Source organism: Rhipicephalus microplus, chromosome 5 (assembly GCF_043290135.1).
Source record: "Rhipicephalus microplus isolate Deutch F79 chromosome 5, USDA_Rmic, whole genome shotgun sequence".
NCBI lineage: Eukaryota > Metazoa > Arthropoda > Arachnida > Ixodida > Ixodidae > Rhipicephalus > Rhipicephalus microplus.
In genome coordinates this window covers 45,113,588-45,131,772 of record NC_134704.1, presented here as the reverse complement: position 1 = coordinate 45,131,772, position 18,185 = coordinate 45,113,588, and the positions used below count along the sequence as shown (strand labels likewise).

The window sequence follows — 18,185 nt, the reverse complement described above, 5'->3', positions numbered from 1 at the left end:
GCCACTATCGCTCAAGAGGAAGGTATATAACAGCTGTATCTTGCCGGTATTTCGCTACGAAGCAGAAACCTGGAGACTTACAAAGAGGGTTCAGCTTAAATTGAGGAAGACGCAGCGAGCAAATGGAAAGAAAAATGGTAGGTGTAACCTTAAGATACAAGAAGGGAGCAGAGTGGATTAGGGAACAAACGGGGGTTAAGCTTGGATATCATAGCTGAAGTCAAGAAGAGAAAATGGACATGGGCCGGGCATGTAACGCGTAGACAGGATAACCGCTGGTCATTAAGTGTAACAAACTGGATTCCCAGAGAAGGCAAACGGGTTAGGGGCAGACAGAAGGTTAGGTGGGCAGATGAGATTAAGAAGTTTGCGGGTATAAATTGGCAGCCGCAAGCACAGGACCGAGTTAACTGGCGGAACATGGGAGAGGCCTTTGTCATGCAGTGGGCGTAGTCAGGCTGCTGCTGCTGCTGCTGCTGCTGCTGATGATGATGATATTAGCTCAATACGAAACGTTAAAGCGAACCCCATAGGCTTGTATACCAGCAGCAATACCAACACCAGCTAAGGCATCTCACGAAATGCTTTCCGCAGCAGCCCGGAACGTAAATCGGCATCGCATATAAAACTACGGAGAATTTCATTGAAAGGTGTCATTCTGCGCTAAGTGCTAACACGAGTTTATTGCCCATCTGTGCGGCGTTTGGCGGCGCGGCGAGATAGGAGGCCACCATAAAGCCGACGAGAAAAGTGGCGGCGGCGAGGGCGTCAGCGACAGAGGCGATAATGACGTTACGACAATTATGCTACCGCTTCCCGTGGCCAGATTTGCGATAAAGGCATAAAAAGCAGAGAAACCGGACGAAGACGTTTCTCACGAACGATGTAAGCTGGCAAGACGTATGCAACGCTCGGGTACTCCAATGCATTGAGGTGAGTACATCATTTGTTTCATTCCGTACATTCTGTTTTGATTATTTCCATACTATAACCAAGCTGACCTCAATCAAACAAGAAAGGCACTGGGATGGTCATGTAATGTGCAGGACAGACAAACGGTGGATAGAAAGAACTACATAATGGTTACCAAGGGATGGAAAACGCAAACGGGAAGGCAGAGAGGTACATTTGGAAGTTCGCAGGGATAAAGTGGAGTGAGCTCACACAAAGCAGGGCAAACAGGAGATCATTGGGAGAGGCCGTCGTCCTGCAGTGGACTAACACAGGTTGAGAATGATGATGGCGATGATGATGATGATAATACTAAACTCAACAGTAGCCAGAACACTCTGTGCCTTATTAAAATACATCTTGCGTAGATATTCGCGCTTTTGAATAGCACCGATTACCCCTTTCTTGCGGATAATAGAATAGGCAAAAATCGCACCAATAAAGAAAATACGTGAAAGAGCACTTCGGACAGTTCGCGTAAGTCAGTCAACCAATACAAAAATATCACGCAGTGATGAAGTCAATTCCCGCGGAAACAGGAGAAACAACAAAAAATACAGTCCTGTCACATAGGGATATCATTCACGTGAAATGCGAACAAGCGCTACTCGTAGCGTCCAGTCACGTGGCAGTTCTAAAATTCGCGAAGTCTAGTCACGGCAAAGCAGAATAAGTTAACAAATGAAGAGACACGCAACGTGACACGCTCCGGTCAAATTATATGGAGAATGTCAGCATAAAGGGCTTTGTCAATATTTCCAGGTACACCACTTGCTTCTGAACTATTGTTTCTTCGTACAGCGTCTGATATATACGTTTATACCTCGGTATGTTCAAAATGCGATGCAATGTCCTGGTCGCACGACGAGTAAGAACACTCACTATATGAACTCTATTGAAGGCCTTGGTTTGTCTTTGACTTTTTGTCGCATTTTACGTGATTCCACCACCGCAAGCGACACGGAACAAATGCTGCTCGGTGAAGCATAGGATGTTTCTCTCCGCGAGAACACCTACCGTCTACCAAGTCACACGGCTTTGTTCACTTCGCACATGCACGCACACATGCGCTTCAGGGACGCGTCGAAACATCGGTCGCGATAATACATCATTTCCCATTAATAAATTATTTATCACATGACTTTCACTAGCGCGTCACACAAGACCCTGTCGCAAAGCATTTATTAAAACCTTGCTGCAAGTAACAATTAGCATTGTGAAGTAACTTTTGGATTGCTACAGCGCTAGTCATTAGTCTTTGGAGACTCAATTACAAACTGACGCGCAACGTTATCATCATTCACGCTGACTGGCCGTTACGTGACCTCCCGACGCTGACTGCGCCGTTTACGTGACCGGCAGTGCATGTACGCGAGGAACAAGGCGTCTTCGGCCTCAACATTTCTAACACCTTCGCACTCTTTAATACCTTTGCGAAAAGAGGCTTCAAACTGAACTTCGTAGGTGAGAAAGGATATGTCTGTGATGTAAACTCAAGTGTGTGGGCGCGACGCACTGCTAGTTAGGTACATCAACTAATAGTCACGTTGCTTATCGTTACCTATATAGCCTGGGTAATGCATACGTGCAAAACCCAAGTGCGCGATTAAGGTGATTCTAGAGTTACGCACATCTCACATGTATCATTGCGGCAGAGATGGTGGCAAATATGCCCTCCACCTCCATCTCCATCATCATCAATTTTTCTTGCCAAAAAACAGATGTATGCTTGCAAAAATATCTGATTGTCGGTCCAAACTATAGTACATCATTATTTTGATAACAGCTTTACGAGCAGAGAGGCAGTTCTTAGGTTAACAAATAGACGTGCAATAACGGCACAGAGCTTTCCCCTTTCGCTGCTTTCTTTCACAATTGTCAGCATATTCATATTTCAGCCAAACCGGAAGCAAACAACTTGCATTGACCTTCGTCACTGGTATTGTTAGCTTAACTTATGTAGGCATCGTTAACCCCGCTCGTTCTTTTGCTGGGTAGGGAGAGGAGGCGCAGGGGTACGGTACCAAGAACTTTATTGACAAATCCGGAGAAGTTCCACCTCTTAGGTCGACACCGCGGGCCGCTCCCACGTGGGGACAGTTGGACTTAGACTGACCGCCGCATCGCAGGCTTTTTGGAAAGCCCAAAGTTGATGCTAATAGGGGTGCTGGTGATTAACTACATCACCTACACTGAGCGTGTCAAGTTTGGTGCCTGCAGCGCCAAGCTGTGTCGAGTTAATTCTTAGAGCGAAATCAGAGGCGTCTATAATTCCTACGCCGAGATACGAATGACAGCATACTTTCTATATTGTGCTAAGGCAAGGGCAAAACATTATTCGAACGGTGCTTCTGAGACATTGCCACCCTGCTGATAAAATAATTCTGTTCTTGTAAATGCGAATGCATTTCTTAGTCGGGCTATGTCAGGCATCCGGTGTTGTCCGCGGCGTCCGCGCGCCGGCAGATGTTATCCCTCTGCCCTCACTCTCTCTCCCATAGCAACAGCTGCGAGCGCGCGCGCCTATCCTCGCGCGCCGTGGGCCACGGTACACCGCAACTCCCAAATCGACCTGCGGTGCACGCAGGCACTGCAACCGCGTCGCAATCTCCGTGCACACAGGAGGTTCCTCACAGCGCCAGCACGGCCGAAAGTTCTGCGCCGCAAGCTACCGTTCCAGCTCCGGAGAATTTCACTCTGGTGTGCTCAAGGGGGGCCCGTGGACGTGCAAGAGCACTCGCCGCATCTCCCGAGATTCCCGTTGACCCAGCCGTAGCAGGGACAGTTTTATTCAAGCCGTCAGCAACAAACGGTGCCTTCACTCCAATATCGCACTTGATGCTGGCGTGTGCGCTATCGTCGCCGCGTGGTGTCATCAAGGTGCTAGTCAACAGCCGCCGAAATATCGCGGCAGCCGCCGTGTCCTCCCGGGAGTGCCTTCTTGGTGTCATGGAGCTCTGCGGCATCCCCGTGTCCACCCGAATCTCTGCTAACCGAGGATACAGCACAGGATACCTGCACGGTGTGGAAGGTGACCTTGCGGATCACGAGCTGCTGCAGGGCATTGAGTCAAGCGTCCAGGTGGTGGCTGCGGTACGGAGCAGAAATGCAGCAACGCAGCGGTTTGCTGGCCCTGTCCCACCAAAGCACGTGAGCCCCTTCAAGCTGTGGTGTCGAGTGCGCCCTGCCAGGCCGCGTCCATTGCAGTGCATGCAGTGTGGCTGCCTCGGTCACGCAACAGCCACCTGCAGGTACGCCAAATGCTGCCTACGTTGTGGTCAGAGTCATCGCTCCACAGAAAGCTGCGGTGCCAGAGCACACTGTGTAAACTGTGGTCATAACCACGTAGCAAATACTTCCACCTGTCGTAAATGGCAAGAGGCACGCAAGGTGGCCACCATCCCGGCCTCCTCTTCGGTACCGCTTTCCAGACGATCTGTGTACACCATGATACAGGAAGAAAATTATCCACAGCTGACGGGTCCGCCTGCTAGCGCAGCCACGCGCACAGGCCGATTCCGGTGCACAACGCTCGGTACCAACCCCTGCCCGCCAGCAGGCCAGTGTTCGTTTGGTGCCACCTATAACTGATTCCAATGCATATCCTATTACTCCTGCTGCGGCGCTTTCTGCCGAGGCCGTGCCGCGATTGCGGGATGATCCGCGAGACGCCATCATCGCCTCGCTGCATCTCACTCTGTGGGCGGTAGGTGAACTCCTCCCATCAGACAGTCCACTGAAAGTCATCTGCCTCCAGGCCGGTGGCTTGCAGAAAACTTCCAGCCACTATGGATAGTCAAGGGCCCAGCCGCCGTGCACGTATTCTCCAGTAGAACATAAACTCGTTGCGGCCGTGAAACTTTGAACTTAAACAACGCTTGCTTCAAGACGAGTACGATGTACTCGTTCTGCAGGAAGTTTACGACACCAGCAAAACTCCATGGCTGATCGGATTTGCCGGCTACTGCAGTACCACATCCTGTACTGTCTCCGGATGCTCCGATGAGCCATGCCTGGTTGATGGCCACCCTCAAGACGTTGCGCGATGTGCCGTGTACGTGCGTTTTTCTATCGCACACACGGTAGTCCGTGTTGATGACCTCACAAGTAGCCCGTTGGAATGTTGTGCTATAACAGTGCGTCTAAGCTCTTGGGACACCACTGTGGCCAGATTCCACGTGCATCCTAACAAATCCAGGAACGCTTCCAGCCTGCTTCCCCTAGTTGCTCGCCTGGGCCATAATTTTCTCCTCTGCGGAGACTTGAACGGTCACCATACTGCCTGGGGTGGTGACAGCAGTTGTCCTCAGGGCGAAGCCACTGCGGGTGTCATCCTTCGAGCAGGCCTTGAAATTTTGAACACTGGGGAGCCCACCTTTGTGCGTAGAGACGTGCATACTGCTATTGACATTAGTATCGCAACAGAGCATTGTGCGTGCACCTGGTCGATCAGTACAGACACCTGGGCTTCAGATCACTTTGATTTTTCCTGAACACCAACACTGTGCCCTCCCCCAGAAGCTGAGCTTGCTCTACGGTCAATCGGGGACATATTTCGACGACTCAGTGCGACTCATTCGGAGAACAAATTCCTGCAGCATGTAATCGACAGTGCTAAAGCGGTTACCATTGTGTCGAGAACCAAGCCCGGACGTTCCGTTCCTAAGTTAAAGCAGCTACAGTTGTAGGCTAGGCGGAGAATGACCGAGCACCGTACCATCCGCAGTTCCGCGGCAGATGATTGGACAGCTTTCAGGCGGCTGGAAGCCGTCTGTAGACGCCATGCAAACCAAAGACGGAAGCAAAGTTGAGAGTGTGTCTGCAGTACCATCTCCACCTCTCGACGCAGTTCAACTGCGTGGCGGCTTCTGCGATCGCTGCAGCACGTGCCAGCCATTCGTCAGCCTATACTGGCCATGGCCATTTCTCTGTACCTCACGTAGCTCGCTCCGGCGGACCTCATGACGAGTCAATTTGCAACGAGACTACCAGGACTACCAGCCGAGGCCCGGCTCTTTGACAGACGAGTATGTATAACCCATACACACCACCCTGCCTTTACCATTGAGAGTGGCAGCCCTGTGCAACGAACCGCTCCTGCCCCATGAACTGACCGCGTCTCTCAACCACTCGAAGCCACGAAGCACACCGGGAGCGGACGGAGTTACGTTTCAGATGCTGGGCGATCTGGCACAGTGAGAAGGCCCATCTGCTTGACTACTTCAATGACATCTGGAACAGCGGACAGCAACCTAAGTCCTGGCTTACTGCCATCATCGTGCCGATCCTAAAAGCGCGTAAGCCAGCGTCGACCATTTCATCGCACAGGCCTGTCTCTCTTACCCCAGCCACCTGCAAGGTGATGAAAGCAATGGTCTTGGCCCGCCTAGAGTGGATTGCTAGAGCCCTGGACTACTTTCCCAAGCAGCAGACTAGATTCCGGCGCCACCGCTGCACAGCAGACTCGCTTAGTGAGGTTGTGTCGGCACTGGAGCATGCAAGAAGCATGAAAGAGGCGGCCCTCTTAGTGCTTTTGGACGTGCCAAATGCATTTGATGGCCTGCCGCACCTGGCAGTCATGCAGGCACTAGCAGCCCTGGGAGTGCACGGCCGCATGCCGTGCTTTGTGCAGGGTTTTCTGTCGGGCAGATTTTCCGCGTGAGAGTCGGCCACGCGCTCAGCTCTCCACAACCGGTATCGACAGGGACGCCACAGGGTTCTGTACTGAGCCTTTTCTTATTCAACGTCGCATTGGCACGCCTGCCATCTGTCATTCCTTCCGGCCAGCGCTACCCAGTACAATGTTTCATATACGCTGGCGACGTCGCCTTGTAGAACTGGGGCCCTACCAAGAATCTGCGAACTGTCCAATCTTGCCTGCTGCACTGAATGCTGTAGTCGACCATGTCGCATTTGTAGGTCTGGCTGTCTCTCCGGCCAAAATGAAGACACTTTCTTGTGAACCCCATACCAAGAACACTCAGCAGAGTGGCCCGTGTAACCATCAAGGGCACCACAATACCCACGGTTTTGGGAAGCCAAAGATAGGTTTTTGCGGTTTTGAGAAGCCCAAGCCCTATCTTGGGCTTCACATCGATCATAGGCTGTCCTGGGCCCCCGCAGTCAAGGAAGCCATGTGCATGGTGAAGAGAGCCCAGCAGGCAGAGAAGGGCATCTTCCTCAGTTGCCACGGCTGCTCACCATCCCGGGCTCTTCGTCTTTACACAGCAGCAGCAACATAACGGCTACTGCACGCATTTCCCGTGGTAGCACTTCCTCGGCGGCTTGTGGAGCACCTCGAGTTACTGCATAGGGGCTTCATTCGCTGTGTCCTTGGCCAGCCGCGGTCCTCTCAAGTCGCAGCCACCCTGGCATAGGCGGGTGTCTGGCCTCTCTCCCTGCTCCTAAAGCAACGTGGGCCTCTACACATTGGTCGGCTAGCCCATGCTCCTGATGGGTGCTCCCCGCTTTCCCGGCTGTAAAGTCGACCAGGATCTCGGACGGGCGAGCTGCTGCAAATCTATCAAGCAGCTGTGGGACCGGTGCCTCCAGCCGCTCCTCTTCCCCCGCCAACAGAAAAACGACTGGCTAGCAACACTGGTCTGGGAGGGCTCTACAACCGTCTCTCACCCATTTGCGCACTCAAGCAGGCATCTGCCTCCAAGATAAAGGAAGAGCTGGCTGGAAGGCTTATTGCGTACACGGACGGCTCCGTCATCCCAAACACAGGCTCGGCCACAGCTTCCTGCGTTATGCCAGCACTTGGTTGGACGGCCTCCTGCCATCTGTCGTTTGCGGTCTGCTCTACCGCTGCAGAGACGGCCGGTCTCCACCTGGCAGTTGACCTCCTGGCAGCAAACCCCCTCACGTGCCCCGTGGCTGTCACGTGCGACTCAAGAGCTGTGTTGCTGGCCTTGGCAAAACGGGAACGGGCAGGTTTCGCAACGCAGGTGCTCGCACCAAACTACTACTCCTAGCCAGTGACGTCGATGTTTCTCTGCACTGGGTCCCATCTCATGTAGGAATCCAGGGAAACGAGCAGGCAGACGCCCTGGCGAAAGAAGCACATCACTCTGCCGTCCCTATGTGCAGTACCGTGGTCGCCTCAGACTTTTCAAGGCTCACATTGAGGAGGCTGTTGCTACGCTGCTACCCTGACAATCATGTAGCAAGGATGGAGCCACAAACCCGGCAACCTGACCGGGGTTTCACCAGGAAGAAGAGATCTCTGCTACTTCTCTTACGCATCGGCTGCTCCTGGCCTGAGGCCCGGCGTCATCAGCTTGGAAGAGCCTCGTGCCCTGCGTACATTGCATGCAGAGCAGCTGAAATCATCGAGCACGTGTTGTGTGTTTGCCCAGCGCTTTGCACACAACGCGGCGTCTTGCTCGCCGCACTCCGTCGCCACGGTCTACCCGTGGCTACACAGAGGGACCTTCTCTTTCCTGCACGGCACCACACCCAGGGCCTCAAGGAGGTTCTTTGCTTCCTTGAGGAGACCGGACCAGACAACCAGCTATAGAAGCCGCCCGCCACGTCCTTGGTTATGGACGCCATTTTTCTTCTTTGTTATTCACATATTTAATGCCCCCCCCCCCCTCAGGTGCTGAGCCGTGCTGTTGAGTCTTTTCCTTTCCTGAACCTCTCTGTCTCTTTCTCGCTTATCTTCGCCCCAGAAACCGGAACATGTGGTGTGAGAGAGCGTAAAAGAAGGTAGGTGCAGCTGCTTCACCACTCCTTCTCTCGCCGTTCACTCTCTATCCTCTCTGTGCCCCACTTTCCCGTCCGCTCGCGCCTCACTCTCGACCGTTCACTGGCTGGGAGCCTCTCAAAGACATCCGGAAATGTGTGCTCGAGACGCCGCTTTGAAGGCTGGACCCCTCTCTCCCGTCCACTCGCTCTTCACTCTCGACCATTCGCTGGCTGGGCGCCTCTCAAGGCGATGGCAGAAGTCGGTGAAGGCGAATGTCTGACGGCAACGGCACCCTCTCTCAATGCAAGAAATGCATTCGCATTTTCTCACGATTCTCTTTGGGAAGGTAGGGTCATTTTTTAAAAAGAAGACGTTCTCAGAGACCCAAGATACATCTACGGTTGGTTCCGAAACAAATCGTTTTCCGCGCATTGATTATTGCGTCTAGTTAACTTGTTTCAATAGAGTCACAACCGCGACAACTCCACTAACACTTGTGACTCATCACGCGCTTGTCCATATCAGCACGCAGTACGAGTAATTTCAGCTTTATTTCCCATGCCTTTTCACATCACATGCACCGCTTAAAGGCACTCATATATTGTTCTTTTTGTCATTTACTACCATATATATATATATATATATATATATATATATATATATAAGGGAAAGAAGTGTATACCTAAGGGCTCGTTTTTCCGTGTATTTAACACAATAATAATGAGATATAACAGACAGTAATGCCAAGGAATGTACAGGGGAAGTTATTAACATTAATGGAATGTAAATAAGAAGAAAGAAAAGTGGATGAAAAAATTACCAACTGTAAGCAGGAATCGAACCTACGACCTTCGAATTATGCTTACAGTTGGTAATTTTTTCATCCACTTTTCTTTCTTCTTATTTACATTCCATTAATGTTAATAACTTCCCCTGTACATTCCTTGGCATTACTGTCTGTTATATCTCATTATTATTGTGTTAAATACACGGAAAAACGAGCCCTTAGGTATACACTTCTTTCCCTTATTTCATTGAACGAGGGTCTCGTACTGGCAGACTTGGTGTGTTTAGGTTGTATAAGAGGGACAATTAATCAGCTGCCCGCTCATAATAAGTTCACGTGCTACGTGACGCCAAACATGCGCATAAGAGTGTTTTCACACTCGTTGTTTGGCTTATAGATGGCGCTGACTGTCGCTCCTACTTCTAAATTCACAGATAAACCCAAAAAAGTGGATGGAGGGAGTGCCGCTGTAATAGCTCAGTGGTTAGAGCATCGAACGCGTAATTCGAAGGTCGTAGGTTCGATTCCTGCTTACAGTTGGTAATTTTTTCATCCACTTTTCTTTCTTCTTATTTACATTCCATTAATGTTAATAACTTCCCCTGTACATTCCTTGGCATTACTGTCTGTTATATCTCATTATATATATATATATATATATATATATATATATATATATATATATATATATATATATATATATATATATATATATATATCCTGAATCCTGACGAAGGCCGTGCCACGGCCGAAACGTAGAGTAAACAATTAGCAAATTTTCGGAAGTGTGCTCCTTTATTCTTAATTATATTTGCACCGGACCCACAGAACTTCTTTTTTGAATCACACACACACACACACACACACACACACACACACACACACACACACACACACACACACACACATATATATATATATATATATATATATATATATATATATATATATATATATATATATATATATAGCACAGTTACTACAGCTTCACCTTAGCCCTTAAGTCTCATTAACAGCACCGGCCGCCGCATTTCGACACCGTCTAAATGCAAAAAAAAAAAACTGTGTAGTTAGATTTAGCTACATGTTAAGCTTAGTTAAATTTAGGTGCACGTGCAGCTCCAAGTGATCAAAATTCATACGGAGTACCTCGACAAGACATCCTCGTAATTACACCGTATTTTGGCTCACAGAATTCTATAATTTAATCTTTAATTGATGTTTTCATTTCTCGAACACCCACGCTCCACTCGCATGGGTCCGCAAATGTACCATTATCGCATCTCAATATCTGAATCTATAGATGTCGGCGTTGTCGGTATATATTTAATGTAGCGTAATGTCAACTACATGTCTACCTTCCTTTCTTTTTTTTTTCTTCCAGGAAATGAAAATATCAGTCGTTTTCTACTCCTTTGCCGTGTTACTGTTCGTTTGCAGGCAAGGTAAGTTATCTACACTTATACAGTTCTTGCGGAGCATGTTATCGTCTGTACGTGCATGGTTTGAAGTTCAATGGGATACATTAGTTAATTTTCTTACTCTACCTCCTTTTCAGATGCGTTGGCCCAGTACAACTTTCCGGTACAGTGCCTATATACTTATTTATTTAATCTATCTATCTATCTATCTATCTATCTATCTATCTATCTATCTATCTATCTATCTATCTATCTATCTATCTATCTATCTATCTATCTATCTATCTATCTATCTATCTATCTATCTATCTATCTATCTATCTATCTATCTATCTATCTATCTATCTATCTAGCCTTTTGTTTATCTTGCTGGCGTTGTACTTATGAGTGTATATTTACTGTAAGATATTTATATCCCTTTGTCTCGCAGATGGGCACTGCGCCCGACGGCTTGGCGATTAGCAATGCGTACATGCAGAGAGGACTCGCCTTCCGGGCGCTAAAGAAAGGTCTGTTTCACAAGTTCTTGCCACAAGCTAGTAACTTGCGTCGTGGCATCACGATTTCATTAACCTTAAACGTTCTGTATGCAGGTAGTCCTTACGCCGCTGCTGCAGCTGTCCAGCCAATAGCAGCGGCGAAAAAGGCCTACCCCGCTTCTCAGCCGGCCCCGGTGCAGTCACAACCGTACGTGTTTCAATCAGCGGTGCCGCAGTCTCAAGTTTACGTTCTGCAGCCAGCACTGACGCCTCAGGCACTACTGTACCCTCAGCCACTACTTGCACCTCCACCGATACACTTCGTTCGGTCGTATACGCCCAAGCCATGGTTAGTACCGTCACCTCAGGCATACGCCCTTCAGCCTTTGGAATATCAGCCGCAGCCATATCCAATACAGCCGCAAACGGATCCACAACAGAAAACCTACCCTGCTGTCTCACCAACGGCACCCCAGCCAGAGACTTCCCACGAACAAGCGGCAGTGCCAGAAAAGCCAGAAACGTACGCTGCTCAGCCACGACAACTGCTTTTGTACAGCGCCGATCCAGTTACGACGACTTCCCTTCGGAATGAACCAAGCCGCTATTCTAACCGCGTAGAACGTGATACAGCGGGCTTAGATAACTCGCACCCTCAAGTGGCGACGTACGCCAACTCTTTGCCATTCAGTCTGGTGCAACAGACTTTTCCGGGAGGTTCTGTGATTTTCCCGGCTCACAACAGAAGCCTCCCTGGAATGGCTTTAGCGCAACGACATCTCAATCAGGCCAAGGCGTGGATTTCGTCCTTACCAACGATCAACGTTAAACCGCAACAGTCTAGTGCCTTGGCTCGTGTTTTCCCGTGGCTCTCAGCAAAGGTGCCCTGGCTGCACCGCGAAACCTCATCGTCCGTTAAAGGTGAAGAAATTGCGACGTTAAAAAGTTCGAAAACCCCGAAAGGAAGAATTGAGCAGCAGCAAGAGAGATTGCGGCTCTGGCAAGAAAGGCAGCGACGAGAGTTGGCTAGGAAACGTCTGCAGCATCAGCAGCTTTTAAGGAACGAAAAGCGGAGAAGGCTTGAGGAGCAAAGGCGGTATCGAGAGAGGCAGCAATGGTTGCTGACACATAGGGCTCGTGAACAGCGTTTCAGGCAACAACGAACTCGTCAACGCACGGTGGTGGAGAACCAATTTACACAAGGCCAATTACTTTCGCACGACCAACGCCGACGGCAGCAGACTGAACCATGGCGAGGACATGTAGTCGCACGACCTTCGTTCACGCCAGCGAGGCGCATGACGCCTGGGCAACGCACCCTATCAGCCCAAGGAAGGCAAATCAGCGCATCGGTTCAACCACAAGCGAGACGTGGCGGAAATATCAGCCTCACTCGAAAGCTTGCATCTGGAGTAACAGTCAATAAAACAGTTGCTGGAAGCAGCATGAACGTCAAGGTGCAACCAGGGACTCGTGGAGCTCCAAGCAGTCATATCATTGTCAAAAATCCCTGGGCTGGAGTGACGATAAACAAAACAGTTACCGCACAAGGCGCTTCCGTCCAAGTGAAGCGTGATCCTCGAGTAACTGCAGGTAACCAAGTACTCATACAAAATCAACGAACAGGAGTTACGGTCAACAAAATAGTCTCTTCAGGCAATGTAAATGTGGAAATCCAAAGAAAGGAGCCAGCGCCTCCGAAGGCACAGATATTTGTTCGAAATCCTTGGACAGGATTGACTGTCAACAAGACCGTGAGTGGAAACGGCGTCAGTGTGTCCGTACAGCGTGATCAACCAGGAGTTCCTGACAGACAAATTGTAGTTCAAAACCCATGGACTGGTGTGACTATAAATAAAACATTGACCGCTGGTGGTGTATACTTGCAAGTTCAGCGTGAAAGTAATGTGGTTCCCAAAAGCCAAGTAGCCATCAAGAGTCCTTGGAGAGGAGTGACAATCAACAAAACGGTAACGGCGCAAGCTACCAGTGAACAAATAGAGCGTGAAAAACCAGCTTCGCCGATACATCAAGTGTTGGTTCACAACCCGTGGATGGGGATAACAGTTAATAAGACAATCGATGACAGGAATGTTAATGTCGAAATTAAACAAGAAGAGCAAGCAACCTTGAGGAAACAAGTGCTGGTAAAGAGCCCCTGGACAGGAGTGACGGTGAATAAAACTGTTACAGATAGCGGTGTCAGCATCACGGTCCAGCGTGAGCAACTAAGTCCAAGAAGCCAACTACTCATTCAGAACCAGAGGAATGGAGTGTCTATAAACAAAACGATAGATGAGAAAGGTGTCAACATTCAAGTGCAAAGCGGAAATCAAGGCATAGCTAGTAGTCAGGTTGTAGTCCGGAATCCATGGATAGGAGTTACAGTCAACAAAACAGTTACCGCGCAAGGAACGAGCGTTGAGATTGAGCACGACTCCGGAGTGTTTCCAAGCCACCAAATTCAGATTCAAAACCCATGGACGGGGGTTACAGTGAACAAAACTGTAACGGGAGGTGGTGTCAGCGTACAGCGTGACCAACAAAATGTTCCTAACAGTCAAATACTCCTCCAGAAACCTTGGACTGGAGTAAATGTCAACAAAACGATCAGTGCAAACGGTGTCAACTTGCAAGTGCAGCGCGGAAGTAACGCAACCACCAGCAGTCAATTTGTAATACGAAATCCCTGGATAGGCGTGACCATCAATAAAACATTACCCGCACGAGCTGCTAATGTGCAAATAAAGCGAGATTCCCAACTGTCCTCAAGTCAGCGAATCCTAGTTGAAAGCTCGACGGGTGCAGTAAAGATCAACAAAACTATTACTGGCGGTGACTTGAACGTTAAAATCCAGCACAATAACCAAGGAGTTGCCGGGAAGCAAATATTGATAGAAAATTCTTGGACGGGTGTGCAAGTCAACAAGACCATAATTAACAATGGCGTCAGCGCTACAGTGCAGCGTGCCGGACAGGAAGTTTCTAGCAGCAACGTAATCATTCAAAACCCATGGGCACAAGTGAATGCTAGTAAAGTAATCGCAGGACCAAGCGTCAACGTTTCTGTCCAGCGAGGCAGCCACACAGAGGACAGAGCAAATCAGGATGCAGCAGAAACCAGCAGGACAGTCCCTGAAAATGCCAATGTGGACATCAAGGGCATCCCACAAGGATACGTTAGCAAGCATATAGTTGTACAAAATCCATTCGTGGGAGTGACAGTCAACAAAAGCTTAAGTGGCAACGCTGTCAACATTTCAGTTCAGCCAGACTCTGGAAAACCTTCTAGCGGCTACGTGGCCATCGACAACTCATGGACCAAATTAGGAGTCAGCGACACGTTTGGCACTGGAAATGTGAACGTGGAAGTCCAGCGTAACATGAAAAAAACTCCTCGTGTTGGGATAACTGTGCAAAATTCTTTGGCAGGAGTGACAGTTAACAAGTCTTTGGGTGATAGCCGTGTCAACGTCTCCGTTCAGCGTGATTTGCCAGGATTCGCAACAAGCAAACGAATCGAGGTTTATAACCCCTGGACAGGAACATCTATTAACAAAACCATCAGGAGAGAAGGCACAAGCATCTCGGTGCATCGCGGCTTTGGCGGAGCCCCCAATAATCAAGTGATTGATGGAAACCCGTGGGCAGTAGTGAAAATTAACAAAACCGTTAGCCCAAACAACATTAATGTCGAAGTCCAACGAAGCGTGGAAGGAACCGTTAACATGGCAGCAGAAAATCATTTCGCAGCAGTCACCGTTAACAAAACAACAAGCCCCGGTACCGGTGCCAGCATCTCAATCAAGCAAAGCGCAGGGGTAGCTCTGAATAAAGAAATAGTAATCCAAAATCCGTGGACCGGTGTTACGGTCAACAAGACAGTCACTGGAAATGGTGTTGGCATCCAGGTGGGGCGTGCTGTGCAAACGGCTTCGGAGCCTGAAGTTTTTCAAGATTCACAAACAGGATCGTCACTTAACAAAACTGTTGATGAAAACAAAAACGCAGCGCTAGGCGCCGGTAGAATTATCAGTCGAACATTGGTTGAAATCCCATGGACCGGTGTTTCCATAAACAAAACTATATCTACCAGCGGCGTCAATGTGGAAGTTCAACGCAAGGCTCAGAGTGCTGCATCTTCACAAATTGTGATCCAGAATCCTTGGACGGAAACAGTAGTCAACAGAACCATGACCGGGAGAGTTGTGAACCAGCAAGTCATTGGGGGCGCTCAGAGAGACATCAACAGACTGGTCGCTGCACAGAACCATTCCACAGAGGCAACGGATGACACCAGTAACGGCATCAGAGTGAAAGCCATGGGTGGCACTCAAGGTCAACCCAAGATTCAAGTCTCGGTCAGAAATCCTTGGACAGGAATGACATTCAACAAGACAGTCACTGGAACTCACTCTGACGTTTCAATTCAAGTTGGCACTCAAGGTTCAGGCGCTCAGTCGTCAAGCGTCCAAAACCAAGTATTCATTCAAAATCCATTCACAATGGTGATGGTGAACAGAACGGCAAGTGGAAAGAGTGTACAAGTGGAAGTTCACCGAAGTAACCAACAAGCTTTCAATAAGCAAGTGACGATGACTCAAAATCATCCAAAGGGCATTACTACGAACGAAACAATGATAGGCAATAACGTCGATGTGGCAGTACAGCACGGCAGCCAAGTCAACAAGGTTAGATTTGTGACGTCAAACATACTCGCGACTGCTAAACATCCTATAATCCATATTAAGCCTGTGGTACGTCGTCCACACCACCATTACGGAAAGATGGTGAAGGTAGCCGATCCCCGGTTTTCAAACAACCTCATTTCGCAGCAACAATTTTTCCCATTTTTTCACGCCCGCAGAAACCCTAGTCTTCCTATGCCGCCGTACGCCCATCCCTACATTCCTTTGATGCGAAGAAACCACTTCACAAGAACGAGACCCTTCTGGCACGAATTGCGTTTAGTAAGACCTGCACGTTATGGAGAACCGCAGGTCACACCCAACATAGCCATCAACACCCAGGGAACAGGATTTGTCGTCTCGCACACTGAGATCTACCAGAACGGAAGGCCTCTCGTCAAGAACCGAATAAGTGCGAACCAGGACTTCACAGTCATCACGAGAGTTCACCGTTTCTCCGCCGACGTCTTGAGCATAAACTACACCTTCAGCTCCCGCGAAGACGGGGCGGCTGGTCATGTAGAAGTTGCAAACGACGACGTTCGAAGTGAAGCTCATGGCCTTGGGATCACGAGGGAGTGGTTTAAGCCGAACATCGACGTGGACAGTGGAGGCGACGACGGCGTAAGTGTGAATACGCAGGTGTACCAGTACGGAAGACCGGCTTCAAATTTCGTTGTCGACAATCGTGCTGGGTTCGTCCTCATCACAGCGGTCCACAAGCTCCAAAGTAAACCATTGAGCATCAAGTACACGTTCATCCCGCTCGGAACACGGTAGTACAGTCTCCATGCTGCGGGGAACACGTTAGGAACTGCAGAAACTGACTGTTTTAATAAACGAATGATTTAAAAAGACATTGTTGTAGATTACTTGGTTCTTTACTGCTGCTTCAGGAACACTAGAACAGCGTTCACAAAATATGTAAAGAAAAAGAAATGTCATGTCTCTGAGCAAGAACTGCACTACGAGCATAGTGATGCAAGACAAGCACGAAACACACAGTGATAACCCAAATCAGAAAATGAGCTGACGGTTCAATTGCTTTTAGTACTTTATTGTAGTGCCAGAACTGTAGCCATACTGAATTTAAAACTAATTAAAGTGGCCAGGAGGGTACTGCTATTGAGCAGTTGTTTTAATCTTTCTTTATGTGTATGGTTTGTATTAGCAGTATATCTTGAATTGGGATAAACGTGATAATTGTTAAACCTTGTATGTTATTGCGTGAAATTCAGCATCCTGAACCCTTTTGCATTACGACCTTCGTTCTCATTGTAGTTTGACAAACACTAATAGTTTATATGCAAACTATGTGCTTTCCTTTCCTTTTTTTACTGAAGGGTACGAATGGATTCACAGGTACGTTCACACTGCGGCCGCGGTGACGCCGCCCCGTGAACATTGTTCCCAAAGCCCTTCACCTTAAAGTGGGCTTTTCACTTGACAAGCATGCACAAAAGATATGCACCATTTGTAAAACAATCATGCAAAAGAAGTATGCTGGCAAGATAACAGAAACTAATTTTGAAAAAAAGTGTGGGTTGCACGTGCATGTAATCAAAATTACATGGCAGTATAAATCAACCCCGCTGTAAGCAACAGAACTGCGTTATTTTTGTTTCCTGTACGCTACTTCACGTAGGTTTTTCGTTTGTTTGTGCTGTTACTTTTTCCAAGAATGCATTGTCTTTTGTTGTTCGGATTTTACCTCCCAAAACCACGATCTGATTACAAGAAATGATGTAGTAGAGGACTCCAGAAATTTTGACCATCTGACATTTTTGACGAAACTTTATGAATCTAAAATCAAGATGGGAGCCGACCGATATAAACACTTAGTGGGATAAGCAGAATGAAAAGAGAAAGTGCCTCAGACATTGGCCTGGCCTACGTTTCTATAAGAGGACCGAGGAGGCCTTTGAGAAAAAAAGGTGCTCTTATTGAAACGTCGGCCAGCCCGTCTGAGGCACTTCCGCTGTTCGTTCTGCTTATCCCACTACCCAGAAATTATATTATATTATTATTGGGACATCATCTGACACACTCTTAACGAGACATGATTGTCTTTTACACCTAAAAATCTAAGCACACAGGCCTCGAGCATATTGCCTTCGTCGAAATGCGACCGCCATCTCCGAGATTTGAGTCCGCGACCATCGGGTA

General features: G+C 48.6%; 1 protein-coding gene across 1 annotated transcript; it reads left to right on the top strand.

Annotated features, from left to right (window-relative positions):
* Positions 1-795: 795 nt before the first annotated feature.
* LOC142817757 (uncharacterized) lies at positions 796-16,876 on the top strand. The gene is made up of 5 exons (XM_075895335.1): positions 796-933; positions 10,816-10,876; positions 10,990-11,015; positions 11,283-11,361; positions 11,446-16,876. The coding sequence occupies exons 2-5, from the start codon at positions 10,819-10,821 to the stop codon at positions 16,797-16,799; spliced, it is 5,517 nt and encodes a 1,838-aa protein (XP_075751450.1). The 5' UTR covers positions 796-933; positions 10,816-10,818; the 3' UTR covers positions 16,800-16,876.
* Positions 16,877-18,185: the final 1,309 nt, after the last annotated feature.